Source organism: Saccopteryx bilineata, chromosome 2, assembly GCF_036850765.1.
Source record: "Saccopteryx bilineata isolate mSacBil1 chromosome 2, mSacBil1_pri_phased_curated, whole genome shotgun sequence".
NCBI lineage: Eukaryota > Metazoa > Chordata > Mammalia > Chiroptera > Emballonuridae > Saccopteryx > Saccopteryx bilineata.
This window is the reverse complement of record NC_089491.1, coordinates 337,121,260-337,148,846: the sequence shown is the minus strand read 5'-3', so window position 1 is coordinate 337,148,846 and position 27,587 is coordinate 337,121,260. Positions and strand designations below refer to the sequence as shown.

The 27,587-nt window shown below is 40.5% G+C and overlaps 1 protein-coding gene across 2 annotated transcripts in view; it reads right to left on the bottom strand.

Annotated features, from left to right (window-relative positions):
• EXOC4 (exocyst complex component 4) overlaps window positions 1–23,265 on the bottom strand; it is a 683,500-nt gene extending 660,235 nt beyond the window's left edge. For both annotated transcript variants that reach the window (XM_066262321.1, XM_066262322.1), the window contains exons 1-2: window positions 23,132–23,265; window positions 7,083–7,272 (exon numbers count right to left, since the gene is read on the bottom strand). In XM_066262321.1, coding sequence (XP_066118418.1) covers window positions 7,083–7,272; window positions 23,132–23,217 — 276 coding nt within the window. In that variant the 5' untranslated portion in view covers window positions 23,218–23,265. The remainder of the gene's footprint in view (window positions 1–7,082; window positions 7,273–23,131) is intronic.
• Between the last annotated feature and the right edge of the window lie 4,322 nt (window positions 23,266–27,587).

Genomic DNA, 27,587 nt, shown 5'->3' with positions numbered 1-27,587 from the left:
GGTTAGGGGGTAAACCAATGCAGATGAAAGGCAAAAGGATTATTCAACCACTGACTCCAAGAAAAACAACCAAAAACTTACACAGGCAAAAACATAATGCTGGATGGCCTGGATAAAAATATTTATGTAGATATAACAGAGTAGGCACTATTTGACCAAAAACTAGGATACAACTATATAGCGAGGATGAGGAAAGAAGATGTGGTAGGATGGGAAAGAGTGGGAGGGGACTACATGCTCATCTTCCATGTAGGAAGGTCCCATGCAAAGGCTAAACAGAAAAATCAAGAAAAATAGCAGAGTCACATTACTTAGAAATATAGAAATAGACATATCTGAAGAAAACTAAAAGTCAGTGTCTCTGAAGTGCTAGAATTGGGACCAGGGTAAAGTGAGGTGAGGGAGTGCTGATTTTATACCAGCATTTGTGATTTTATTTGATTTTTAAAGCCATTCCCAGATCCTCTTGTAGTTCTTAGGTCTCTGGGTTGAGAACTCAGTTTATTAAATCCATTGTATTTTAAGTCAGTTAAAATCTGGAAAAATCTGATTTTTGATATGCTACTCTTATCACCTTTGTTCTATAAATCTCAGTTTTTTCCTGTGTATAATTGTTACTATGGAAACACTTAAGAGTAAATTTTATGTCATACAACACCCAACTAGGCTTGTGATCAAGAAAAACTCACAGAGTGTCAATAAATCTTGGCAAACTCCTTTCTGATTGGAAAAAGACCATCATCGCATTTCACACTAGGATATGCACAATGTAATCCGCTCGCTCCTTACTCTTCTTACCACAGGAAGGAAAAATGAAAAGGATGACAGCGCCGGGGGAGGGGACAGATGGCGTCAGGCTGTGTGGCAAATGAACATCACCAAGATTATTCCCTAAACTGAGTTAGTTAACCAAAGCTGCAGACATGAGAAGCTATAAGAACTTTTAATACTAAACTGCTCAGATGCTTGGGTTTTTTTTTATTACAAAGTCACAGTTAGGAAGAAATGTTATTTTAAAAGCTAGAGAATGGGGAAATACCCCTCAACGATAAAAAGGAAGTAGTATGAAGAATCTCAAAAATATTAAGCTGAACAAAAGAAGCCAAGGCAAGAGGGTACATGCTTCACGGACTTGTAGAAAAGGAAAAAATCATTTATAGTGACCATTTTTTAAGTTCTTTAAATTTTTATTTATTGATTTTTAGAGAGAGGGAGGGAGAGAGACAGAGACAGAGAGAAAGAGAGAGACATCGATCTGTTGTTCCACCTATTTATGCACTCATTGGTTGACTTTTGTATGCGCCCTGACTGGGGACTGAACCCACAACCTCAGCATGTCGGGACGATGCTCTAACTTGACTGAGCTACCTGGCCAGGGCCTATAGTGATCATTTTAAATCTGTAGTTGCTTGGAACAGAGTGGGAAGGATTGACTGCAAGGAGGTAGGAGGGAACCTGGGTGATGGTAACACGTTCAAGGGTTTGCCAAAACTCATTGAACTGTACTCTGAAAATATTGCATTTTATTGTATGTAAATCATAGCTCAATAAATATGACTTTTGCAACAGAGAAGGAAGAAACAGGGCTATGCCCATCAATAAATAATAACATCTCAATGTGAGAACGGTAACAAATTATACATTTATTATTTCAAACGCCTGTTTTATGAATGCCGTGTCAGCATTTTAATTTCAATCTACCTATCAGGACAATCAAAATTTTAAAACTATATTCCTTTGCTTCTTAAATAAATCCATGAAGAGCCAAGCCATTCGAATCATGACATCAAAACCCAAGTACAGAAATCCTTCCTCACACACAAGATTTCTTCGCTTCCTCTCACCATTGCTGGGGGTAACCTGTTCCGCAATAGCAAGAATTTCCGTTTTAATATACAAGAACTGCACGTCTCCATAATGAGAGACGATTAGAGAAACAGAAAACACGACCCAGGAGGTTGCTGTGAACAGACAAGTGAGATGATGCAGACAGCAGAGCACTGAGATTTCGGCGAGCGTGCCCTGGGAAAGATAGAGGAGGAGGGAAACGAGCTGGGCCTCCAGCGAACACTGTGGCGGTGCCTGTTAGAGGAGCCACAGTCCTGTAAGACAGGCTGATGGATACAAGCGTGGGCGGTGGCGGGAAGCCAGAACTTCAAGTGCTAAACTCAGAAAAGCACTGAACTTGGATTAAGTATAAAGGCGGAAAGGCCTCTGAGCGTGCAGATTATCCATAACAAGTGCAACACACATGCAAGTGCCTCACTGAAACCGTAAACCAGGTAACTCCTAAAAGCTCCCTGTGTAGCAGGGATGGTAAGTGAAAATGTAACAAATGATTCTTAACTCTAACAGCGCAAATTATTGTGATATTTTTTATTGTAATAGTAAAAGTAAATCTTCATATTGGTATTTTTCATGGGTATTTTCCTGATGTACGTGTCCAGCCCATTTTTCTACAGAATCTTTTAGAAAGTAGGTAGAAAGAATGAACTTCAGAAACACTACTCACTCTTCTCCTTAAAAGCCCTTTATAACTATAGATCTTTTTTTTATTTTTATTTATTGATTTGAGAAAGAAAGGGAGAGAGAGAAACAGGAACACAGATCTGTTCCTGTATGTGACCTAACCAGGAATCAAACCGGCAACCTCTGTGCTTTAGGATGAATCTCTAATGAACCAAGCTATCAGGCCAGGGCAACTATAGATAATCTTAAATGACCCTCAAACTTATTCCCATGCTTTTGTTCTTTTAGTTTTTTAGCTACTTCTAGGGTCTTAAATTCTCTGAGATGCTCCACTGAACCCTTTCCAAGGGCAATACTTAGCTTTCAAGTTGCAAATTCTGGATATGATACAGAAAAACAGATACTGTTAAACTTAATGGAAATACTACGTCATAGTCCTGCGACTGCATTAGTGCACTGCTGACTATTGCCTACATCTTATTTACAACACCTCACTATTGCCCTCTGTTAAGCATGTCCATTTCTAGACGTTTTTCCTTCCTCATACAAGCAGCTAGGATTTTCCATCTTATATCGGTTGTAAATTACTTCCTGCCAAAACCATGTTGTTCTACTGTGACTTTTTAAATATTAATTAAGGTTATACCTCAGTCTAATTCTATCTTTCAAGGCATACTTTCTTAGAAAAGGCATATAATTATTTTAGTTAAATATCAATGAATGAATGCTGCATTAGCCAATGATTAAGTCCTAACAACTTCACTTAACTAACCATGTATAGTTATTTCCAATTACAGGCAAGAAAAAATGAGTTAAGAGCTTGATCTAGCACTATCAAGGCAGCCAAAACTGGGGTGAAACATAAGGTACTGTGCACAGGTCACAACAGAGACAAGTATCTGTGTTTTCCCTTCAGCCTACCTGTTCTCATGATGAGCACTAGATGAACCACTTACATCTTTAAGGAAATCTAGTATCATGGAGGAAACATTCAAATACCAACACGTATCACCTATGGTCCAAATCCTAAACTTGTATCTAGCCCATTCAACCATTTTGGTGCTGCTGCTATAACTGCCATTATATGAGAAACTGACAGGACAGACGGACCTTCACATTTCCTAATGTAAAAACATCTCCTGTTGACCAATTTTACAATATATTCAACAGCAATAGGATTGCCCAAGTCTTTTGCTTATTATCCACATTACCAGACCTGGTCATTCATACATGGCATTTTATTTGCACTATTTTTTAAATCTAGAAAAAAATAATTCCAAAAGGATCTGACCAATGTAAAAAAAATTATCTAGACCATCTGGGAAGAGCATCAAATTTGTCAGCGCCAGGACATGGATTCTACCAACACAACATAAATCCATACACGAAACTAGTATCAAAGTGGGAAAGGTAGACCGTTCTGTGTTCTCAAGCTTCTAAAGGCAGTGAAGCATGAATATAAACATTTGTATCTGCCTATGGTTCTGAAATAATTGTAGTCCAGTGATTAGTAAATCATTCCCATTTCCACTGTATATTTAAAAATACACATACCTGTATTTTGTATGTAACCCTAAGTGCAATTAAAAACCAAAAATGACAGGAAAAGATTGGTGAGGCAACCTCAGTGTTTCCGTGGTGATAAGAAATGGGACTTTCACAGCACAAAATTGTCAAATTATACAATGAAAGAAAATTCATTTTCATTCTTCCCCGACATTTTTCTTCTCCCACTTATCAATTATTAAAGGCGTTTTTGAAAAGAGCTTTAGCCCTTTCTTTCTCTTCCCAGTATTGAGATTATTTCAAAACACAGAATTAAGTGACTTTTTTTTCCCCTTGACAACTGATATAATAAACATAAAGTTTTCTTTTTCAGTTTCCTTTTGCTCAGAACGCCACCATACTTAGAAATGAGGATGGTGAAAAGACTGTGGTTACTACAACAAATGGGACACCATCAGGAGGGGACGCTCGTTTTCAATCCCAGCAAACAGTCTTTGGGCAAAGGTGCTATCGACTCGGAGTGCTAGGGATCCAGGCAGAAGCTACACCAGTGCTTTCCTTGAGACTAGGACAGAGTCCCTCAGTCAAGCAAACTAATCAGAAAACACGAATACCAAAGATCCTTCGCTCCTCCTGTGATTACCCAAGGCAAAGCCAGAAGGTCAGCGGCTCTATACATTCATTTTCTGACCCTTCTTGGGCTTAGTCTATTGAGTCAAAATGGGCTACAGCTAACTTGAAATCTAGAGCAAGTGATCTATACCTTTACCTAGTTTCACAGATAAATCCATTGAATGGACTCACCACAGGCAAAGGCCAAGAACTATAGAATTTTTTTCGAAAATGCCCATTAATTTTAAAATATTAAGAGGTCAGCACATTGCTTTTAAAAAGGTTAAGAGCTTATTGATTCAGAAACTGTACTCTTAGAGGTTGAAACATCCCAACAGCAGTCTTAGAAGAATAATTCATGTATCTTTATAAAAGCATAATAGAAGGTCTTGAAGACAGGGAAGAAACCATAGGCAAAAGCCTCAGAGTCCAGGGAATCCCCACCAATCAAACAGCACAGGACTGTGCATTCCAAACCATCTACACAACCCTCAGCCCACAGAGGCGCATGAGAGGCAGCCGCCAGCTACCGAACAGGGGACCAAGTATGAGCCCCAGACCTCTCAGCCCCCACACCCAGCAAAAAGGTAGGCTGGAGTTCTGCAAAATATCTAATTTTTAAAAGGGGGGTTATGTAAAGTGACTGCTTTAAAAAAATGTCTGGAAACCAGCAGCAAAGACTTTAGAATCAGGGAGACCAGAATTAAAACTCTAGGCTTGTTGAATTAGGAATAGACACAACCATGGCTGGCAAGGAATCAGTGACCTGTAAGTGGTAGAAGGAACCAGTGATCAATAAGTGGTAGAAATCAGCCTGACCAAGTGGTGGTATAGTACATAGAGCGTCTACCTGGGATGCTGAGGACCCAGGTTTGAAACCCCAAAGTCACCAACTTGAGCGCAGGCTCATCCTGCTTGAGCCTGGGGTCACTGGCTTGACTGTAAGACAACAGACATGACCCCATGGTCACTGGCTTGAGCAAGGGGTCAAAGGCTTTGCTGGAACACCCCACCCAGGTCAAGGCACATATGAGAAAGCAATCAATGAACAACAAAAGTGCCACGACTACAACTTGATGCTTCCCATCTCTCTCTCTTCTTGTCTTTCTCTCTCTCTCTCTCTCAAAAAAAAAATAATAATAAGTGGTAGAAATTATTTATCAATGAGTAGTACTAGAGATGTCAAAAAGAGTGACCCTCGCCTGACCAGGTGGTGGTGCAGTGGATAGAGCATCGGACTAGGCTGCAGAGGACCCAGGTTCGAGACCCGGAGGTTGCCAGCTTGAGCGTGGGTTCATCTGATTTGAGCAAAGCTCACCAGCTTGGACCCAGCATGGGGTTACTGGCTCGAGCAAGGGGTTACTCAGTCAGTCTGCTGAAGGCCCACAGGCAAGGCACATATGAGAAAGCAATCAATGAACAACTAAGGTGTCGCAACAAAAAACTGATGATTGATGCTTCTCATCTCTCTCCATTCCTGTCTGTCTATCCCTCTCTCGAACTCTCTCTGTCTCTGTAAAAAATAAAAATTAAAAAAAAGAGTGACCCTCAAAATACATAGCCAAGAACCACATAATTACAATGTGACAGTACACAACGTTTATTAATCAGTTTATCCCTTGGCCAAATATAAAAATACCCTTCTCCCTGAGGTACTAAAGACATGGTACCCAGAAACTCCCAAGAGCTTGTCACGTACCAGCACAGAAGGAAGGAGATAGGGATGGTGAAGGGGAGGGAGGGAGAAAGGGCGCAGAAAGAGGGAAGATTGAAGAAGGGAAGGAAACAGAAGGGAGAAAAAGAGTGAAAGAAAAAGAAACAACTCCAAAACAAAACATGAAAACTACAAAATAAAAATTCCTACAGGCTTGTCACTACTAGGAATCACATTCGAGAATTTTAGTATTCATTAACATTTCACTATATGTTTAAATAATTTGTAAGTTAGATTTTTTTCACAAAAAATACAATGAATGTACAATGACTGCAGAGAAATCACAAACAACTTCAAATTAGGTGACATGCTCAAAAGCAAGATTTCAAAAGAACAAAAATCATTTTCAACTGCTACAGCAACAGAGACACACATGCATGCACACACACACAAAATGCGTGATATAAGCACACTGTATTTCCATTTGACACACTGTGCTGGGACCTCAAACAGTAAGAGGCCCCTACTCTTAAAACAGCTCTCGTCTTTGGTGTGGATTCCTTTCCGTCTTCCTCTCAAGTTGTGGCCACCACTGGTGTCACTTCACAGTGAGAGGCGACGACAGGAGCCAAGGATCAGACACAGGGGAAGGAAGAGGCAAACCCAAGAGGCCCTCTGACTTTTGGGCTTCCCAGCACAAACATTCCACAGCTGCTGAAGTCATCCTCAGGAGTCAGCCGTGAGGGCCACAGGCCATGCACGACCTCTCTCCTGCTGAAACACGTGGACGAACGGGAAGGCATGGCCATGATGGGGTGGGACAGCAGGGAAGGAGGCGTACCTGCTTTATCTTATTGCGGGAGCTGGTGATGCGCTCTGTGATGCTCTGGTATGTGCGGATGGCTGTCGTCAGCTCTGTATAGTGCTGCACAATCAGCTCATCCAGGTCACGGTCACACTTCTCATAGGCTTCCTCAAGGCGACCCTTCTCGTTTTCTCTGTCTTCGACATCGTCACTGGTAGACAGGGTCCTGATCAAGACAGAGAATATATCAAGCTGAGCTGAACTTAAAGCAAAAAGGAAAAGAGGACAGCACAGGAAATACAGTCAGAAATACTGTAATAATTATTTATGGTGCCAGCTGGGTTCTGGAAATATCGAAGGGGAACACTTTGTAAAGTATATGGTTGTCTAACCACTATGTTGTACACCTGAAACTGATATAAAATAATATTAAATGTGAAGTTAATTGGAAAAAAGAATAAAGGCAAAAAAAGATCAGTTAGTCAATATGCTAGCCCATTCATCCCACTAATGACGAAATGAAACCATTTACTAAGAGAAAATATGAAACCATCTTCATAGTAAATTCCAATACCCCATCTAAATGGGTGGGTCGGTTGCCTATCCCAGGAGCCTTCCCTTCCCTTTCTTCTTGGCATGCCAGTTTTAATCAGATAACAGGCAGCATGAACTTTACAGGAGTCTAGGCGGGTCTTGATTTGTTTGAATGAATCCTGGTAATTCCATTACCCTTACCAGTGAGATCTGGCCAATGAAACTGAGAACTTCTAGGCATGGTTTACTTGCAAGTGAGATTAACATGAGCAGGCCCCTTTTCCCAATACTGAACATTGTTCTACAAAGCCAAGATACTCAAATAACTCAGCCGTCTAACAATCATGGAAGGGAAAGCTAAGAGAAATGCCACGCTACTGCTAATGATGCCATTTGGCCACCTAAGCAGCCAACCAGCAGCTGCCTAACCTCAGGACAGGGGAGATCGTAAATATCCATTGTTTAAGTCCCTTTCAGTGGGTTGTCTTTTACACATAGCTTAATGTGTACTAACTGATAAAATTACTCATATACTGAGGAGCCTCCTTCCAAATAGCTTATTTAAATGACTTCAATTTGGTACAGAGCCCCTAGTGGCCTAGAAATAAGATCATATTAATTCTAAAATCTGTTACAACAGCAATAAGATGAGCTATACTAAAGGCAGTCCTTGCATTTACTATTCTTCCAACAGCACTAACAAGATTGATACGAATCAACAATAACCAGGGAATGAGAAAGACACACTTATTAAAACTCTTTCAATAACTTAGTTTGATACATGGGCCACAGATCTTTGTTTCCTCTTATTATTTTTCTTAGCTTTTTTTTTTTAATTTAGTGTTATAATCAGCAACAAAGAAACCTTTTCCTCTTATCTGTTGACTGCGGTAATTTAGAGTTTCATTAAATTCCCTCAGATTTGTCAGCTTATATATTCAGCATAATTTATTTCATTTATCTTTTTTAATTTAGGGAGGGGGTATTTTAGGCTCTCAATGATGGATGCAATCAATTATAAGTCCATCATTAGAACTGCTTTCAGAGATGGTCTGTCAGCAAATCAATCACATATCCACTCCTCAATATTTGCAAGCAGAATACTGTACAACCGAATTCTCCAAGCTGTCATTTAGACCGCGAGATCTTAATTCATGAGCCATAGAATATATAAAACTTCTGCTTCAATTTAGAGGCCGATTCAGCAGGCCAGTCTCTGACTTCAATCTAACCTCCTAAGAGAATGTTGGAAATGTGTTACGGATGCCAAGAGATCTGAGCTGGCATGAAACTGGGAGTGGGGGAGGGACACTGTAATAAAAGGAAAAGGTGATGTCTCTAAGGTGGGGGGGGGGTACACTCAGGAAATCAACACACTGGGAACTCCAAGACTTGAAAGAAGGCCTTTCCCATGCCAGACCCTGTGTCCTCCTCTGTCAACTGGTGATCGACAGCAGACTACCTCCGCGGTTATTTTCAGATAGAGAATAGCATGCCAATGTTTGGCTAATAAAGTAATTCAGGGTGGAGAATAGAGGGAGCATTGGGGTATGTCTTCCTGTTGTTTCTATGATCTACAACTTTGCTCTTTAAATCTGAAACGTCCCAGGCTGTTAATTGAAATAAAGTACAACCAGAAAATGCCTTCAATTTATCAATGGTCCCAAAGGGAAGAGTTTCTGGATACATACTTAACTCTACTATTTCCCCTTGGAAGAGCAAACAGACGCAGAATTTTCCAAGCGACTCTGGATCAGCCTGCCATCTCTACAATGCTTTGACGACTCCCTCCCCACCGCCTATGCGCGAGGAAATGCACCAAACATTGCACACTGTTTACACACAACAGCGCATCACCGTTAAGGAAAATGTCAGGCCCAGAGAGCACATCTCCTTGGGCATCGGTTGTCACTGTAACACATTACCGGAGCATCAGGAGTTATTCAGGATATAGAAGGGGTTCCCGAAATGAAGATTGAAGAGGAAATTGGGCATCTAGGCGTTTCAGCTCTTTTCATTTTGAGAGAAAATATTTATATAAGGAAAGCAGCCTGTAACAGGGTTGTCCTGTGTTTAAAATTCGTCCTCCTGGTGTAAAACGGGCTCATTGACATTTTTCCTTTAGTAAAAAATACATTAGAGAACTCTGAGAGTACAAACCATTAACTTTTCTTTTTAATTAAAGGAAAGAAAGGCAGCAAGGATAAAAAGTAATAATAACAGTCGCTAATATTTAGAGAGGCTTACCAGCTGCCGGAAGCCAGCTGTGCAGCGGACTTGATTGAATGTAGGTGTAATCCTCACAACAGCCCAATGGCGCGGGGCCTGTTACCGCCCTCCCTCTCCTCTGCACAGATGTAGCAGCTGAGATCTGGAGAGGCTCAGCTGCCCCACCCCACACAACTGGGGAAGGAACAGTTCAGGGAGTCCCTCTCTTCCAGTGACACAAAATAAGTCTATTCCCTCTCCCCTACGATTGCTCTTTAAATGGTAAAGGATTCTCAACACTTCTTTCTTCCTCAGGTTAAACAACTCCAGTTTCCTCAACGGTTTCTTCCACAACATGGAACAGTGACCCGATTTAGTTCATGCATTTATTCAACAAACAGTTATTAAGCACTTCCTACTTAGCAGGCACAGTTCAAAGTGGTTAGAGACACAGCCTCCTGAAGCTTAGATTCTTGTGGGGAAGCAATAAAGCAAAAAGAGAAACACACACATGGTGGCTGGGAGGTGGTAGCTATGGGTAAGGAAAGGCAGGGTAGAAGGATGGCGACAAGTTCACATGTGGCGCCCAGGACAAGCCTCTCAGATCAAGACAGCATTTGAATGGAGCTTTCTGGGTAGGGAGGAGGAGGGGGTGGCACTATGCAGTCCCAAAAGGCTGATTCCCGAGAAAGGGAAGATGGACAGGCCCTGAAGCAGGACATGTTTGGCCTGTTCTAACAAGAAGAATGGCAAGGTGATCAATGTGGCTCTTGAGAAGCGAGGAAGGGTGACAGGGATGAGACGAGGTCAGGGAGGAAGCGGGGAGCAGTTCAGTTACAGTTTTGTGAGCTTTTACTCTGAAAGTGTTCTTAGAAGCCACTTGGGGGTTGGCACCCATGCAAAGAATGATAGCCTTCAACCAGGATTTAATAACAAATCTACTACCTTCAAGTGTCATTTTAATCCTATCCTACCTCTTTCCAAAAAAGATTTGAGCTGGTCTGTACAAGCATGTAGATAATACAATTGAGAAAGCAGAACTCGTTACAGAGATACAGGACAAAACAATGCTGTAGAAATGTAAAACACAAGAATGCTGGTCATTTGGGCAAACAGAGTTTATATGAAATAAACCCCCAATCCTACTCTGAGGTTCCAATGCAAAAAGGGAAACATAGCCAGTTAAATGTAAGGGAAACACAATAGCCAGTTAAATGTAAGGGAAACACAGCTATATATACATAGTTATCATTACCGAAAAGATAGATTCCAATTCCCCTGAGGAAGCAAACTTTAAACAGGTCTTAAAATTCTAGAAGAAATCTTTTACTTAATAAGAAAAACATTACACAATATAGTGAACAATGTCCTCAACAACCTTCTGGGGGGGAAAAGTAATAAATTTTATATAGCCATTCCTTATGAGTCATTCAGAAATATAACATGAAAATGCAACTCAGACCAAAAGATTTTGAAAGACTCTAAATATAGTTCAAGTGAGAACTTTTCCAATGATCCATTTTAATCTGTGGATAAAAATTAGGGAATTTAGGCCCTGGCCGGTTGGCTCAGCGGTAGAGCGTCGGCCTAGTGTGCAGAGGACCCGGGTTCGATTCCCGGCCAGGGCACATAGGAGAAGCGCCCATTTGCTTCTCCACCCCTCCGCCGCGCTTTCCTCTCTGTCTCTCTCTTCCCCTCCCGCAGCCAAGGCTCCATTGGAGCAAAGATGGCCCGGGCGCTGGGCATGGCTCTGTGGCCTCTGCCTCAGGCGCTAGAGTGGCTCTGGTCGCAATATGGCGACGCCCCGGAAGGGCAGAGCATCGCCCCCTGGTGGGCAGAGCGTCGCCCCTGGTGGGCGTGCCGGGTGGATCCCGGTCGGGCGCATGCGGGAGTCTGTCTGACTGTCTCTCCCTGTTTCCAGCTTCAGAAAAATTAAAAAAAAAAAAAAAAAATTAGGGAATTTATCAGACTAAATGGATCAAATCATGTTTTATGAATTTCCTCCTCTCAGCAAAACTTTTAATAGTTCAAGCTGACCAGACAGTAGTTGTTTTTAAAAAGAGTCTACAGTGCAAATATTTGATATTAGACGGTTAGTTGAACATCATAAGCCAGAAAAGCATGCAATAAGGTTGACAACCAATTATGAAAAATTAAGGTCCTGGCTCTTGCCTGAGCCTCAGGATTCCCTACAGGTAACAACAGGCTACCACTCTGGAAGCAGTTTAGGGTACTTTAACACAGTATGAGGAATCCCCTGGGTACCATCTGTTAAGACTGAATTTTGATACCCCCACCCCATTCCTGTGTTGAAGCCTGAATTCCCAACGTGCCTATACTTGCAGATACAGCCTATAAAGGAGCTAATAAAGATTAAGTAATGATCTTAAGGAACTGGGTGTCCTTCTAAAGGTAGAAACACAAGAGAGCCCTCCACATCCTCAGAGAGGAAAGTTCATGTGAGGACAGTGTGAGAAGCTGCCCATTCACCAGCCAAGAAAAGAGCCCTCAAGAAACCAACCTTGAGGCCTGACCTGTGGTGGCGCAGTGGATAAAGCATCGACCTGGAAATGCTGAGGTCACCGGTTCGAAACCCTAGGCTTGCCTGGTCAAGGCACATATGGGAGTTGATGCTTCCAGCTCCTCCCCCCCTTCTCTCTCTCTGTCTCTCTCTCTCCCTCTCTCTCTCTCCTCTCTAAAAATGAATAAATTAAAAAAATAAATAAATAAGAATCCAACCTTGAAAGTACCTGGATCTTGGACTTCCAGCCCCCAGAACTGCGAGAAAAGACATTTCTCTTGTTTGAGCCCCTCCCCCTCGCACCATCTGTAGCATGTTGTTACGGCAACCCTGGCAAGCCAATACACCACCATGTAAAACCCAGGCAGTATTACTTTGGTTGAGTAAATTCTCAAACAGATGTAATCAGTTACCCTCCCATATAAACACAGATTCTTAGCAAAGATGAGCTACCTAATCCAGCCTCAGATAACGAAACTAATAAATACATCTGAATTTTGGAGACACCTACAGAACAAGTAGCATTAATTCATGCTTTCTGAAAACAATTAAAAGACTTAACTGGGGCCCTGGCCGGTTGGCTCAGTGGTGGAGCGTCGGCCTGGCGTGAGGAAGTCCCGGGTTCGATTCCCGGCCAGGGCACACAGGAGAAGCGCCCATCTGCTTCTCTACCCCTCCCCCTCTCCTTCTCTGTCTCTCTCTTCCCCTCCTGCAGCCGAGGCTCCATTGGAGCAAAGATGGCCCGGGCGCTGGGGATGGCTCTGTGGCCTCTTCCTCAGGTGCTAGACTGGCTCTGGTTGCAACAGAGCGATGCCCCAGATGGGCAGAGCATCGCACCCTGGTGGGCGTGCCGGGTGGATCCCGGTCGGGCGCATGCAGAAGTCTGTCTGACTGCCTCCCCGTTTCCAGCTTCAGAAGAATACAAAAAAAAAAAAAATTAAAAAAAAAAAAGACTTAACTGGCTACTAAGGGCAGTCCTGGTTGGCATCCAGTGACTTCACCTCTGGGACTAATAAAGATGAACAAAACAGTTAATGGATATCCCCTCAAGCAACTCAGAAAAACTAATTACAAGTAAGGCTCCACATATATCCCGAAAATCACTTAGCGGGAAGTTACAGCTCTATAGAGCACAGTCTACAGTAACAATCAAATCCCTCGGCGAGGCCCAGTCTGGAAAGTGAGAAAAATGGGGCTCTGAGCAGACAAACAGATGCCACTGAGTGCCTGCACGCTCTACTCATCAAACACCTGAGCCCCTCAATACGCGCTGCTTTCTCTCTCATTACGGACATTCTAATATTTTAACTGCATAATGCAAAGAGCAGTAGTAGACAAGGAGTCACCTTTATTTCCAAAATAGTCTAACATCATCATAAAAGCAAAAGAGAGTATTTGAAAACTCTCAACCAAGACTCAAAAGTTAACTAGTTTCAGAATCTCACTCCAAGTAGGACAAGAATTAACTATTACCATATTGATCTTTCTAGAAAAGAATATTACTTGTTATTGAAGCCAAGACAAGAAAAAAAAAAGTCTAGAGCTGACACATGCTTTCAAACGTTCTTTTTTCTATCCCAAACTGCTTTTAACCTGAAAATATTAGGTTACACCAGTGGTTCTCAAAGTGTGCGCCCTAGATTTCCAGGTGTGCCCTGTGGTATATTCCAGAGTAATATGTGCCTGTTGGGGACCAAAAAACCAACAGGGTTTTTGGAGTTAAGATTTTTGGGGGACAGAGGTGTGGGGAATTGGCTGTAAGCTGACAGTCTGCCCAACCCCCCACCTCACTTGCCTGATTAGGTTGCAAAAGGCTGTTAAGCTGTGGTGCTGGATTGTTTACACTACCCCCCATGTTCCCCTGAAAGACTGGAAGCAAGTTTCTTCTATCCTTTGTTTGGTGTAAAGTTAAGATGATATGTATGAATGAAAAAAGTTAACACATTCGCGCAGGGCCCTGCTGAATTTACTAAATCTTACTAAGAATGTGTGTGTGTATATATAAAGATAACTTTTTTGTTGTTTTATTTTTTAACCCCTCTTTTTTACGAATTCTAAAAAGCATAGCTGAAAAAATGTAACATAAAAATGTTTTTTAATGTCAGAATAAATTTAATTTTGTCATATTTCATTTAATTACGATAAAAGCACGCTTGGACTTTATATTTATTTTCTTTAACATTTGACTTAATTATTATAACATATTTCTTAGAAATTTTTATATAGTGCACCTACAATTGTTTGCAGGGTTTTAAATGTGCCCCAACTTCAAAAGGTTTGAGAACCACTGGGTTACACTATTAGATCTGTTTAGCCCAGGGGTCTCAAACTCGCGGCCTGCAGGCCGCATGCGGCTCGCCGAACAATTTTGTGCGGCCCGCAGACTAATCCACGAAGTTCAAAATATTTTGGATAAAATTAAGTAAGCCTAGGGGCCTACTTGTATTTTTCATTTCTCTAGCATCCTAGCTAGATATTAGCTTAGTTAACAGCAGTTGTGATGCGAACTACAGTTTCTGGTCGTTTTGTGACACTGAGTAAACTGCATGTACAATTGTGCTTGTTGTACTGATTTTTTTTTGTTTTCAACTGCAGTGAGAAAAGTGTTGCCTTTTGTAGACCTAGTGCGGCCCGCATAATGGCTGTGATCCTGCTCTGCGGCCCACATGCTGAGTTGAGTTTGAGACCCCTGGTTTAGCCCTTACTTCAAAATGTGAGTGTCAGATTTTCTTTTCCTTTAAAATGCAAAACAGCCAACTAAGAAATGCCTGCGGGCAACATACACCTTCTTTGTCAGCAGGGGAACTAAAGGCATTCTAAGTTGAGTGAAAGTAGAAACTGACAAGGAGGAAATCAGTTGCCAAGGACATAAACAAGTTGAAGAAGAGGTCTTCAAAGACCTTTTAATACTAGGCAAAACTCTCTGTGTGTGATGAGCAGTCTATTAATGCTTTCAATGAATTATAAAAATAAACTCTCATCATCATTCTGAGTCTGCGTTGAAAAAAATCGCTCATTCAAAAATGTTTGAGATGTGAATAACTATATGATCATGTGGCTTCACTCAAAACATAACCAAATCTACATTTACACTTTTATTATAGTCAATTATACACTGCAATTGCTTGTTTCTTAATTACGCCTTATTAGAACCCATAACATACAAGATAATCCCATCCCGGTTGATAGCGATTCGCAATGACAAACAAGTCCCTCTGAAAAAGTTTTCTGATGCGTAAGAACAACATCCCTTAATTCAGTACAGAGATTCACTTAATACCGAGTGACAGTAAGCAATTTCTGCTTGAAAGCCAATTGAAAATTCACTGGTTTCTTGCTTCAGACAGCACTTAGGGCCAATTACTAGCCCAAATACATGCAGTTTTTCAATATTTCAATTATCTTGGTTATACAAAGCACTTCTGGGGACCAAAAGCTATAAATCTTGTAGCCACTAGAGCAGGCCATTATCTAAAATTAAGTAAACTCACCCGCACTAACGCACACAACGCAGTCCAGGGTTGACAAAGTCAGGTTAAAATCTACTCCAACCCTTACTGAACCAAACTAGCCCTCTTCTCTCTCCCTTCTTCCTTCTTCCATTTTAAGTCCCACAGCCTCCTTAAGCTTTGTCCACAGTGATATTTTTCACCTCTGGCGGAATGTTTTGTTATAGCGTCCGGTCATGCTAAGGGTGGACACTGTTTCCCAAAGTGGAGTTCCTGGTGGGTTCCTACAAAATGATGTTTTGTCAGATATCAGCAGGTGCTATATGCTAACAGGTGTCCTTGGAAGTTCTGGGTTACAGACATTGAAGGTTTCTGAGCCACAGACTTCCGGGAGTCTTTAATATGGTTGTGTGCAAGGTGCTAGTCATCACCACCTCCTTTCTTCTCCCCAGCATATACCCAGAGATAAGTACACACACACAACACAGTTATGAAAATTTTTCACACATACAAAAATTAAGACACTTGTGGCATAAACCCAGTTTCAACAACTAAACACATTCCAATCTTGTTTCACCTTTCACTGACCCAAACCTTCTTCCTCAATTATTTTGAAGCAAATCCCAGACATATCATTTGTATTGGTATATATTTCGGTATGTATTGCTTAATGTGTTGTTGTTTTTTCAGCCATGATGCTAGCTAGTATCTCAGCTTTTTAAAAAGAAGTTAAAATGCTAATGTTTCTTTGAAGTGCATTTGAATCACCTGGTAATCAATGCAGACTCCACCAGGTGGGTCAGGTGGCCACTAAGAGCCTGTATTTCCAACAAGCTCTCAAATTATATTTTGAGTATAAAACAATGTCTTCCGTAACACAGTGATAGGCACAAAGTTTTAAATAGAAAATCACCTTTTGAATTATGTGCTCCTTTATTTTTTTTAACAGTTTTGCAAAAAAGCTTAAAAGAATAAATAAAAGTCAGAAAAGTTTCCCCTAAGCATTTTAAAAATTTCTTACCAAGTCAACAATTTTCCCTTACATCTTGGTAAATGGCGAGTTTCTGTGTTTGTCAAGGTGAAATTCCCTACAAATAAAGGAGTGGCTACTAAAAAAACCAAGGTCGTAACCCATTTCATGGCTTGAAAGCAGTTAAAAATGTAAAAGGCAACAGAGCGGACCACTGGGAATGGAGCTCATCCCTGCGAACTGGAAAATGCAAGCACAGACACCATCCAAATGCAAGCAAAACAAAACCACCACCGACAAAGAGTCAGATTATTACCCACCCAAAGAAAACCCACTTACCAACTCTATAAGACCTTGGGCTAACAATGAACAATACTCTACCACAGTCCTTAAATCGGCAAAACAGAAAAGAACTATACTTACAAAAATAAAGAAATACCTAAATAGATACAAAGGTGCACAAGTTGGAATCCTAACATAGAACTGGAAAAAACTGGCAGGGATGCCAGAAGTGATCTCTATTTTGATGTGGGTGGTTGGTTATACAGGTAAAAATTCATCAAGCCATATATTTAATATGTGTACATTTTACCATATATATGTACAACTGAAAAGGGGAGACAAAATTAGTATTACAGAGTAAGATCTGTGTTTATTAAAAAATTATTTCTATCCAACATTTCATACACACTCGTAAAGAGAGAGGGCACACACACACGAGAGAGATATGTCTGGAACTAGGTTCACCTAATTCCAATAAAGGAAACTTATGGAGGATAAAGTTTGAAATTTTTTTTATTTCTATCTTCACATATTTCTGTATTTCCACTGTTTGAATTCCTTTAATGAGTGCACCTGATTTTTGTAACAATACAGTAATTGTCTTAAAAGATTGGAAGCAAAGTCATTAACAGTACTTAATTCTGGGTGAAAAAGAGAATGTAATTTATATTTTCTTCTCTGTAATTGTCTATACTTTTCATTCTCCCATTTAAAATGTATTTATATAACAACAAAGACTACATAGTAACATGAAAAGTTTTGTTAGGCTAAAAATGTTAACTTTGTTATAACTGCAATCAAACACTGCAGCCAACCAGGCGAGGACAGTTCTGGAGAGAAATTCACACAACCTGATTGCTCTCTGGCAAACATTAAAATCAAGTTTCTAACCAGAGAAGCAGCAGGTCCTAAAAACGAGAACATTCGTGTGCCTTTCCTAGGCCAAACTGTGCTGGGTACTTCTATGTACTTTATTTAACTTTCCCCAAAACCACAGCCGATTGTGTCATTACCCTATTTTACAAATAAGAAGCTAAGACATGGTGGTTTTGAGTAACTGGTCCAGGGCTACTTTACATGGATAATACAGCAAGTTTCTACTAACTATATTACACAATCCCATAAGTTTCTCCTAACTATACCGCACCTCCCACCAATGATTGTGACCACACCTACCTACAAGTAATGGCTTGCAAAAACCTAACCGATCTCCTAACATTAAAACCATATGCCTCAAAGCCTTTGAGAAATTCCAATGTTACACATGAGGTTAGAAACTATGATATGGGTTTCCAAAATGTTATTCTGCTATATAGCCAGAAAAAAAAAATTATTTTTCTCCCTTGCATCCACATATGCTGTCAGATGTCCCAGGACTTCCAGAGAGTTAAAATGTGTTTAGTCTCCAGGTATTCCAGTAGTAATTCTCAAATTGCATCACTAGTGACAAGACCCCGCCAAAGCACAAAGCTGTTATGACAGGCTCAGATACAGAGAGAAGGGGACACCCAAGACACTAACTAGCTGTCACAATTTCCAGGACTGCTCTGGACAGTGCCCACGGCCCTTTCCTGCCACAAACGGTGTCCTGGATATCAGAGCTGTTTGTTCAAAGCTCTCATCAAAGCCTGGACCCCTTCAACAAAGCTTTCTTTGAATTAAATATGGGGCTGACCAAAATACTCTCTGAGGAATGTAACAGGTGTTCACAACAAAGGATTTTCAAAGTTTTCCAAATCCCATTTTTGGTGGAGACCTGACGTGAGCCTTCAACTGCCTTCAACGCCCCCTCCCCCCCGAAAGTTGTAACCAGTTTGTCTGCAAAGCTCTGCTCCAAGGTTTCGGTGAGGGCCTCCTCAAGTCTGTCTTCCCAATTAAACCAGCTATTAAAGACCAATTTATAAAGAAAAGGGAGTCAACGTTTAATTGGAAACCAAATCACCTAACAGTAAGCGGTAGACACATTTCCCAATTAAAGAATCTGACAAGAACTCACAAAAAGAAAACAGCATCTCCCAAATGTCATCTTGCTTTATTTCCTGTTTAGAAAGGCAGACCTGCTCCAACTTCACACCACAAGGATGGGAGGGCAGGAGGCGGGGAGCAATAGCAAAGTAGGAAAATGCTGTGTGTGTGCACAGGCATAAAACTGTCCAAACTGTATATCAGCAAGTTATCAAGATACTGTCCACCCAATTTACTCCACTTTAAGGGGCCAGTGGCAAGACTGAAAACCGGAAACCACAAAAAATGCAGTTAGCAGAGGGCCCCAACAGACTCAAGCCCAAATACTGTCTCATCAAATTCCCACCTCACACCCTGAGGACCTCTTCTACAATACACCCTTTGAAACATCTGACTGTCCAGAAATATTTTTTTAGTACTTTTTAAATGGCTAAGAATTTCTTTTATGAGCCTCAAGGTACTTCCAAAAATACTCATCTGCCAAATGTAATACTTTCATACCAATTACACTATGCTTCATCTTTAAATTACTTTAATGGACTACCACACTAACCAAGTAGAGTCATTATTTAACTATTTGGTACCATGGTTAGAAGTAATGATGAGATTTGGATACTTTATGTCTACACTTACACCCTTGTAACGCCGGTGGCCAAGGCCAGGCAGGTTCACATTGGATTTGGGAAGATGGTAGAGAAACTGCGGAGCCAGAAAGCGTTGGGCTGTCCCTGTTTAATAGTCTCGTGAAGGTGGATGAGCTAACAGGCAGAGGAAAATCACTTCTCGTGGCAGCAAGTGAATGAACAGCAACATGGCCCCTCACAGTGGAGGGCAGCCAATCCACAATCAGAGATCCACCATCTGCCCTGAGGGCAAGAACCTGTAGACTTAGTAGACATCCACACGTGTTGCTGCCACATGCTCACACACTAATCAAGCGAAGTGCAAGCGAGCGAACCTAACATAGCTGTCTTCCCAACACTCCCATTCTGTCCCTAGGTCAAACCCTTATTCACCTGTACTCTATCCAGTGTGAAAAGACGCCTGCAACAATAAATGCTCTTCTAACTAACAGGAACAGCATTAAAAAAAATACATAAAAAGTTACATTAAGACACAATGTAGTGTAGAAATGACATTTTTTGTATATCTGAACAGCAGAAGTGTGGGAGAATTTTTAACATTCACTATTCATAAAAGAAAAACAGTGACATAAAAAGATAAATAAAGCCTAACTAAGCAAACTTTTCAAAAGACAGTGGACTCTTTCACTAACCAGTAATTTACTGGGACAAAATGGTAGGTCCAAGGAAACACGAGAGAACTGGCACATGCAGTTCCACAGATCCCGAAGATGTGGCTCAGATTGTATAAACATGAGTCTAAAATGGGTTTTCCCTTTTGAGGCTTGTTGCCAAAGCAACCAGAAAAGCTCCTGTCTTTGAGAATTTGAAAGGAGGTTAAGGATAAGAGGAAGTAATCAAAGTTTTATACCAGGAATTGAGAATCATGAGTACAATGTTGCAAGGCTAACACAGAGAATACAAATTGAACAGAGAGACAAAGCAGCAACTACAGGGGACAGAAGGATTTAGTAACAAGAAATATACATACCTATTCTTCTTTTTCCCCAGTTTTACTGAGATATAAATGATATGTAACATTATATTCATTTAAGGTAAACAACGTGACAATGTATGTTGTAAAATGATTACCACAGTAAGTTTACTTAAAATTATTTCTTGTTACAAATTATTTCTTGTGATGAGAAATTTTAAGATCGACTGTTTTAGCAACTAGATTCCCCATTCTGTTCCCTACTCTCTCTACTGGAATTGTCCCCCAAGCCAAACACCAAAGCAATACTACCATCCTCCTCTCATTCACTGCTACCATTTTTGAAATTAAAACCACCAGGTATGTTCAAAAGCACACGAGGGAGGAAAGAACCAGAAGAGAGTTATCAACACCCTCACTCCAACCCTCAAATTGCCTGTGACTCAAAGAAACGCTGATAGCTAACCATCAACATTCCAAAACCAACAATATCAGTCTTAAAAAGGTCAGGTGTAAACATGAACCCCAAGCCTTACTGAACTTGCCCAGAATGCTAGGTGTGGACACTCCATTTATACCATGCTGGTAACAGATAGAACAAAAGTGTCATTCAGATGGTCTAAGGTGGTCAAAGATATGGAAGAAAACTGAAAACAATGATACACAACAGAAGTCAGAGTAAAAAATGTTAAGTTATAAGTTAAATCATGGCGACAATGTATGGGCATAGGAGACAGGAGACAGATGGATAACCGCAAAACCACGCTCCACACCACCCAGCACTGGGAAATTTCTCCTGGAGAACACGAAGGCAACCAAAAGCAATGTGTGTTTGAGTCAGTATCAGTAAAAAAGCTTTAGTTTGTTAGTTTGTGTTTTACGTTTTTAATTATAGGACGTTTAGGGTAAATTTAACTGCATTTAGGAAAACTGACAAATAGCATAAAAGAAATGGGGCAAGCCTACAGAATCATAGAATGTCGGTGAGAGGGTACATTTGTATATAGCTACTCATGTCCCTTATTCCCCACTCCACTCCCACTGGAAGTAATCACTCCTCCTGGATTCCCATCCTATGCCATCTGTCTCTTCTAACCTTATGTCAGGTTTTACTTACCTATTGTATCCCTCAAACACAGTATACTATAACATGTTATAAGTATCGTCTACTATAGCATCATGTCACAAGCATTTTCTACTGTAACATTATGTCAGATTATTCTTCGCAAAACTTGTGGCATTTGCTTATTCATTCAATAAATATTTCCAAAGCACATATAAGTGTCAGGCACCATACTACAAACAGGCAATAAATATGTACTGTTTTAAATGAATGTTCATTGCTAGGCAGGAAAAAACAAACAAGTTCAAAAAAGGAATCCAAATAATTCGTGTATTAATGGGGATTAGGACGGGAAGCTACAGATATTCTAATATCGTGAAACAGCTATCCTACCAGTGTGCTGTCACAGCAAGAACAGGTGTCCACAATAGAAGAGCATTTCTTCTGCATGGTCTAACAAGTGTATTAAATATTCCCATACAGAGAAATATCATCCTAATCCTTTTAAAATTTCTGTACTATTGGTTTAACATCATCTTAAACTTGAGGCCCCTAAATAACCCATGAGATGGGTCTTTATCAACCAGGAATAACAGGATGTTTTGTAAATTGGATCTGTTCATTCATTAGAGAGCTTATTAACTACCAGCTACTGTTGGGCCTAGGTTTTAAAAAGACCAGGACACACCAAGAGCCCTCCGTGAACTCAACCAAAAGTTTGGTGTAAGTCTGGGGGTCGGGGAAGGAGGAAAGGGGGCATTCACGTTTTATTTTATGGAAAATACCCGAGTTGAAATTCAACTGCCAACAACGTAAAAACGTGTCGTATTTTTTATTCAGGTTGCTTTCAGTCACTGCCTCTATCCTCCATAATGGTGTATGAAAGGGTCCTCCATCCACAATTTATTTCACTTAAGAATAAAAGCTCATAATAGACCCGCCACGCCCACCATACATTAGGGGAAAGAATATGTATGGAGGGTAGCTTGATTTTTCTTTCTTTTTTTTTTAAGGAATAGACAATAAAAATCTAAAAACATGTGCCTTCAAACGCACTGCCCCTCCACCAGATCGATCACTACAGGCTCTTGCACGTGGGGCGTGGCCATTCACAGGTGGTCGAAGGTCTCCAAAGTGTGACAGCACAATTGCCACACGTGACAAGCGTCTCAGACTGCAGGGCCCGGCGCCCCGAGTCCCGGAAACAGCGCTTGCCTCGGGGAGCGCTGCAGAAGGCCAGCAGCACGCCGGCCTTTCCCTGCCAAGCCCCCAACAGCGTGCGATTAGGGCCGAGCCCCCTAATAGGAAGCGCTGGCCCTACGGCAGAGGCCGAGGCGAGGCTCCTCCCACTAGCCCAGCCCCATAGAAAAGGGGAGTCTGTGGGAGCCCTGGGCTGGGCTGGGGGGAGGAAAAGAGGGACGGGAAGGGTGGGCGGGGTGGGACCCAGCTAACACTTCTCCTTGCCAAACGGAGGTCGAGCCATTGCCCGCTGCCCCCTGTGCCCTGACCCTGCCTCCTGCCTCCTGCCTCCCTCACCTGATCACAGAGATGAGCAGCCCCGAGGGGTCTTTGCTTTTGCTGACTGTGCTTCTGTACTTCCCACCAGCTGCCTCAGCCGCCATCTTGGTAACGGGCGGGGAACCCGTGCGCTAGACTGGATTGAAGGTAGCGTGAACTCCGTGATTGACCTCTCAGAGTCCACCAATGGGAGAAGAGAAATGTGCAGAACTGGATACTCCAATCGCCGGAGTGAGGGGGCGGGACACAGGCAGCACGTTGTGAAGCCCGACGCGGACCCTAAGAATTCTGGGAATTGTAGTTTTCCTTCCGCGGCTCCTGGGCGCAAAGGTAACCAAACCAGCTGCTGTTTGGTGACGTCTCCTAATCAGTGTCTTATATTTTTTTATGATCTTGGGCTTTTTTGTTTCCTTCTTTTTAGAATTATATCAGTTTCTAAGTTAAATTTATCTGATGATGCCACGTGTGTGTGTGTGGGGGGGGAGTATTTAAATGGGGCGAGGTCTATGCTTGATGCCTATGTGCAAAATTTTACTTAAAACAGTGGTTTTTTAAAAATCCAGTAAAATGCGAAAAGAAATAGAGACAGAAATTCTTTTCTTTAATATATTCTAAAACGAAATGTTTTACTTTCGTTTTATTTGAATTCAATAATTTTTCAATGCCCCCATATTCCCAAATAATCCTAAAACAAAATACACGCAGGAACATACGAATGAATGTTGATAAAGAAGAGACTAAAAAAAAAAAAAAAGGAAAACCCAAACTCACCGGGTTGCAAATTCCTTTTCTTCCCAAGCTTAATCAAATATGTATAGTAATAATGTACATGTGTGCTTTATTAATATTTTTACTGGTATGTTTTCATACTTCCTACATTTCATTCAATGACTTAGTCATTCATTCAGAAGATGAAATGAACAAAAAAAAACAAAAATTAGGGTATGTATGGAAAGTGAACACATTGAGAAACAGAAAAAATAATAAATATTGAGAAGGAGGGAAAGAGGTGATCTGCTTAGTAGCAGTATAGATCAAGAATTTAAGAAATGACTAGAAAGCAAACTCCGAGGTCCTGGAGTTTTGAAGCAGCAGGCTCAGAGCTCATCAACTACAGTACTTGCAGGAAACAGATATCGTGCAGGTGGACGATCCCACTGATTTTTTAAAATCTGTTGGAAGTTCTTATTTATTTATTTTTATTTCAAAATGTTCATAGCCTTTGGCCCAATAATTCCGGTTCTAGGGACTTTGTTCCTAAAGAAATAGAGAAAAAGAAAAATACGGAAAATTTGAAACAACATAGAGATATTAAATTATAGAACATTTATATAAGGACATGACAAATAGCCCCTGGAAATCATAATTTTAATAACCTTTAATGAAAAAAAGATTTTCATAGTATAAATAAATGCAAAAAGCAGGCTATAATATTAAATAAGTCATTTATGAAGATAGATAATTGGGCCTAGTAGCTAAGAATACCAGCAGTAAGGAAAACAAACAAAAAACCAGAATCATCTCAGTTGATGCAAAAAAAAAAAAAAAAGCTTTTGACAAAATCCAACACACTTTTCATGATGCAACACTCGGAAAACCAGGAATAGTAGGAACTTCTTCAACATATTAAAGAATATTTATTCAAAAACCAACAATATCATCCTCTGGTGAAAAACTGAAAATTTAACCAAGAGGGAAAGACTTACACACTGAAAACTATAAAACCTGCTGTAATATATCAAAGAAGACCTATATAAATGGAAAAACATTCTGTATTCATGGATTTAGAAGACTTAATATCATTAAGATGTCAATACTCCCTAAAGCAATCTACAACTTCAGTGCAATCCTATGAAAATTCCAATGGCCTTTTTTGCAGCATTGGATCAACTGATTCTAAAACTCCATAAGAAATGATGACATTGGATCATTTAAAACAACATGGATGGACCTTGATAACATTATACTGAGCGAAATAAGTAAATCAGAAAAAACTAAGAACTATATGATTCCATACATAGGTGGGACATAAAAATGAGACTCAGAGACATGGACAAGAGTGTAGGGGTTACGGGGTGGGGGGGAGGAGAGGGAGGGGTTGGGGGAGGGAAGGGGCACAAAGAAAACCAGGTGACAGAAGAGAATTGGTCTTTGGGTGATGGAGTGCAGCATAAGCAAATGTCAAAATAACCTGGAGATGTTTTCTCTGAACATGTGTAACCTGATTAATCAATGTCACCCCATTAAAATTAATTTTTTAAAAAAGAAATTATCTTAAACCTTATAAAAAATAAATAAATAAAACACATGGAATTGTAAGGAGCCTTAAATAGCCAAACAATCTTGAAAAACAGCAAATTTAGCAAATTTCATGTGATGTGTATTTTACCACCATAAAACTAAATAAACAATGCAGGCTGTATAGAGGGATTGCCTAGATTCAAACTCAGCTCTCTACTACTGGCTAGGTTACCTTAGGCAAGTTTCTCAAGCTTTGCTTCAGTTTCCTTATCTGTAAAGCACGTGACAATAGTACTTCCCTTAAAGGGTTATTGTGAGACTGTGAGACATGCATGGTCAGTTGTTCTCACTCAAATATGGTACCAATCTTGTTTAAAATACACCTGTTGGATATTATGAATTTCTTTTGAGGAGCAAAAATGCAGAGAATTTTTCATTTTTTCTTTACACTTTTCCGGGTCCCCCCCCCCAGTTTTTCTATGCATAGGTATTGCTTTTATAAACAGGAATAAACAAAACATTTTTTTGGAAGCAAGAATTGGATAAGTATCAAAAATGATGGGCTGCTTTTATCACAAACTGGAAATGCAATTACATGGTAATTAAATCAACACACCCCAATTAAACCTTAATTCAATAAAATGTGTTCGCTCCTCTGTTCCATCTCAAGAAACGTTACCCAGTGAACTTCTCATCTTCAGGGGACAGACATACCCTGCCACATCGCTTCTATTCTAGGTGACCTTCTACACTAACTCCAAACCTTCACCGAACTGTGAACAATGAAAAAATTAAATAAAATAGGGCAAGGCTGTTTGTGACCTGTGACTTTCAACCTCAGACTCCCAAACTCCCCAGGCTACTTGGAACCAGCTAAAGTCATGAAGATGTAAGAGACTGATTCTAGACTTCTCTGTGTGGAGGGGCTGACATGCTGCACAGGGAAGTAAAAGGATATGAGCATAAACCACAGCATCTACTCAGTGCCCATCAAATAAGAACGTAAATGCTGCAGATGTTTCTATGGGAAATGAACAAGAAAGGCAAGGATAAGTATAGCAGCTCTCATTGAATAAGTTTGTTATAATTGAGCTGGACAAAAAAGAGAGAGAGAGAGAGTAGAGACTTAAATACCTGAAGAGGAAGAGAAAAGCTGTATAGACAGATTATTAAGGTGCAAAGTGAAATATGCATTCTGTGTTAGGGGAATGATTGGACTAGAATAAAGGATTCATGGAGAAGTGGTGTTATAGGTAAAGAGACACATAGAGATCTGTTCAGAAAGGACCTTGAACCCCATGGCCAGGCACTGGATATGTTTGTACAGTGAAGGTGAGAAGCAGTGTGTGTTCAAGTCTTGTTTTCTATTGTCTATTATATTGTAAACCAGGGCAGACTATTTCTTATTATTACATTTATAACTATACCCAGAGGCCCTTAAAGCCATAGGAACATCCAATTAAATTAAAGTGCTTTGATCTCTTTGGATGAGAAGCTCTATATAAACCCAAGGTATTGATATTCTTATTATTATGAATATATGAAATGTGAGTCAGGCTAGCTCAGCAGCAGAATTGCTTCTCTGAGATTCATAAAAACAGAATCTCAGGCCTGGTGTCTACAGGACCCAGTGGATTTTTAAAAAGAGTGTCCCATAATATCAACAAGGTGGGCAGAACTCCAGAAAAGGGGGTATTTCTAGCCTTCAGTAACATTTCCTGGTTACAAGAGTCAGCTCACCTAAGATATAAAAACCATACTTTGGCCTGACCTGTGGTGGCACAGTGGATAAAGCGTTGACCTGGAAATGCTGAGGTCGCCGGTTCGAAACCCTGGGCTTGCCTGGTCTAAGCACATATGGGAGTTGATGCTTCCAGCTCCTCCCCCTTCTCTTTCTCTGTCTCTCTCTCCTCTCTCTCCCTCTCTGTTTCTCTCTCTCCCCCTCTCCTCTCTAAAAATGAATAAATAAAATAAAAAAAATAAAATAAAATACTAAAACCATACTTTGGGCATGGCTGAGTTAGATCAAGGCACAGCATATAAGTTATAAACTAAAGGAAAAACTTAGTAATGCTTTAAAAGCAACTGTTTTATTTATTTGGGATAATAAATTATGTATCAACTATTTTAATCACTACAGTTTAAATAAATACTGCACAAATATAAGCTGAGTTTAAGATATGCACACATTGTATTCTATTTAGAGGGAAATTTACAAGTAATTCACAACAGG